The 3,141-nt window shown below is 32.2% G+C and overlaps 1 protein-coding gene across 1 annotated transcript in view; it reads right to left on the bottom strand.

Moving 5' to 3' along the window:
- Positions 1-1,861: 1,861 nt before the first annotated feature.
- The window catches only part of LOC111713286 (ubiquitin thioesterase ZRANB1), a 5,217-nt gene continuing 3,937 nt past the window's right edge, over positions 1,862-3,141 (bottom strand). Inside the window, exon 4 of the mRNA XM_023488122.1 lies at positions 1,862-2,071. Coding sequence (XP_023343890.1) covers positions 1,898-2,071 — 174 coding nt within the window. The 3' untranslated portion in view covers positions 1,862-1,897. The remainder of the gene's footprint in view (positions 2,072-3,141) is intronic.

The following is a 3,141-nucleotide window of genomic DNA, read 5'->3' as shown; positions in this document are numbered from 1 at the left end:
GGGGGGGAATATAGAGGATGGGTATTGAAGTATGTGGAATCTAAGTACACAATGTAAAAATAAGTCAACTCTAATTAAAATTTTTCTCTTCGATTTAGAAAGAGGTTTAAAAGAGGAATTCTGATTCTTAAGATTGTATTTACACTATTAATCTCAGGGTATAGGGTCATCATTTAGTACAGGGAGTCCCAAGGAAAAGAGCAATAAGCATCCATTATTAAAAAATATATGTAATGGGTACAATATAAAAGTAGTTTTACTTATAACGATTTTTCAAAAGTAATTATAATTTTATCAATATTTTTATGGATCACTCACAGTTCACGGCAAGGATAGAATGACTTAGAAATTAGCAATAAAATGCACTTTTTCTATCTTTGCAATTACAATTGTCAAAACAAAATGCACGATGCCGTTGTCCCTGGTCTGTCGGAACTAAACTTTTAAATGAACGGAATCATTTAATATGCCCCGAGGAGAGAATGATTTTAAGCTTTCCATCTAAAAGTTTCGGCTTCGGCTTGATAAATTCTTGTAAAATTACAATTTTCGAATCGTATTAAATTTTTTATTTTAAATATCTCACCTTTACATAGTAATTTTTTTTTGTTTCTATGTTGCGATTAATATCTAATATTCTAGATAAAGTATATCTAAGATTGTTCAATATTGGTTTTTATCTAGAATAAGAAAGAATAACCCGGAGATAAAAATTTGGTATTTAAATATTTATCCCCTGATCCTATATCAAATATTCATATAAATAGGCATGAAATTGAAAAATTAAACCTAATTTTGTTTGTATATTTAAGAGAAAGCGAAATCTCATATTAACTAATTAAATTAAAAAGGAAAAAAATTCGAAATGATGAATGATAAATATTGGAATAATCAAATTCAAAAATGAATCTATTATGAATTGAAAACACAAGAATAATAGGACTACTTTCGACTTGCACCATGTTTGATTATATAAAAACTAGTTTCTAATCCTGTCCAAATACTACGTCATAGTCAACTGTGAACAAACCACATAAAACCCTTCTTAATTCTACCCAATCCATTTTATTTGTATGCGGATTCAGATAATGGATCCACTCTGAATCCATTATATTTGTATGCGGATTCAGATAATGGATCCACTCTGAATCCATTTTATTTGTATGTGGATTCAGATAATGGATCCACTCTGAATCCATTTTATTTGTATGCGGATTCAGATAATGGATCCACTTTGAATCCATTTTTTGGTATGCGGATTCAGATAATGGATCCACTCTGAATCCATTTTATTTGTATGCGGATTCAGATAATGGATCCACTATGAAAAAAATGGACCAGGAACCGGATCAAAAACGTAAAATATTTCTTCAAGATTTACTCATTTTTTTAACAAATTAAAAACGGTTTTTTTTTATTTTTACGCTAAACATGATGAATCATTCAGATATTATGAAGTTTTTAATAATCTCTCATTAATTAACAGAGCAGAACTGCTTTTTTGAAAAGGAAAATTGTTCAGTTTTGATTGCTATTTTACTTTGCAGATCCGCAGATTTTTGCGAATCCGGATCCGGATCCAGAAAGTCGAAATGTTGCGGATCCTGATCCTAAGCACTAGCTTTACTCTCAAGAGATGTTATTTTTCACAACGATCTTTATAAGTTGTGGGGGAAAAAGGAAAATTGCACACCAAAAAGCAACTTTATTCATTCTTTTTACCCAAAATTTTAATTATTTTCTCCTAAAAATCATTTATGTTCCCTAAATTCAAGGAAATATCCCCTAGAAGGCATAAATATCATATGAGGAAAAATGATTTTCAAAGGGGGGGGGATGGTTTTTGGAGAAAATAAACACGCTGTCTGTCTTCCTCTTGAATTTAACATAAGATGACCTACCTTGAGTAGTTGAAGTATGTACAGTTGACACAAGCCCACTTCATGGGTTCGCATTCATAAACCTGAGCCCCACCACCACCTCCTCCCCCTCCTCCCTCAAGATTAAATATATTCTGTCCGGGGGGTGAGGGAGGTCGCTCCATCCGATCCAAGCTGTAGATATCCTGGCCCTAAAGAGATTTAAATTTTATGTGCGTTAAAAACATAAAATAAATAAGGTTTAATGGATATTTCGAAAATCCCCCTACATTTTTGTAAGACTTTAACCTTTTACAGTTGTATACAAACCAGATTAGCGCATTAATTTTCAAAAAAAAAGAGAGGGGGGGGGGCAATTCGGCACTTTTTGACACCAAATTTTGTACAGACTGCGTTTGGTCCTAATAATTGAGATAGAAGACTGAAATTTTATATGCAGCCTCTAATAAAGGTCATCTACATGGATCATGAATAAAATTTTAGAGCGGAGGTCATTGACCTCAATTTTGACCTCCATGAACTAAGAAAATACGGGAAAATACCACTTTTTTCACTCTAATTGAATTATTAAGTTAATCAGACATGTTTTCATATTTTTTTGGCTTACATACACTAGTGAGTTGAGTCCTTAATGTCTTTGATCATCGACATGTTTGATCTCAGAAAATACGATAACATGCCTGATTAACTTAAAATAATTGAATTACAGTGAACAAAGTGGAATATTCCAGTGTTTTCTGAGTTCATAGAGGTCAAAATGGAGGGGAATGACCTCTGATCTAAATCATGATCCATGTAGATGGCTCACGTACAAAAGGTAGAATTACAAAAGGTAGAATGACAAAAGGTAGAACAATCAAAAGGTAGAATTACAAAAGGTAGAATTACAAAAGGTAGAACAATCAAAAGGTAGAATTACAAAAGGTAGAATGACAAAAGGTAGAACAATCAAAAGGTAGAACGATCAAAAGGTAGAATAAACAAAAGGTAGAATTTTTTTATTATTGAGAAGGAAGAAAATTTTCTAAATTTGTACAAGAAAATCCGCGAATTAAAAAAAAATTCACAAAACTGCATTTCTCGGTTGAATTCAGCATGGAGAGGTTGGTCAACTATGGGGTGAATCAAAAGAAGAAAAGAACATTGATTGACGACCAGAAATATGAATATAATTTTGAGAAAATTAAGAATGGAACAGAGTTCAGCCAGTGGTGCAAACAGCACTGAGAACACTCGCAAACAAAAACAGAGAGATAAACGT

The sequence above is a fragment of the Eurytemora carolleeae genome, unplaced genomic scaffold (assembly GCF_000591075.1).
Source record: "Eurytemora carolleeae unplaced genomic scaffold, Eaff_2.0 scaffold363, whole genome shotgun sequence".
In the NCBI taxonomy this organism is placed as follows: domain Eukaryota; kingdom Metazoa; phylum Arthropoda; class Copepoda; order Calanoida; family Temoridae; genus Eurytemora; species Eurytemora carolleeae.
The sequence above is the reverse complement of the archived record's forward strand: the minus strand, read 5'-3'. Positions and strand labels throughout refer to the sequence as shown.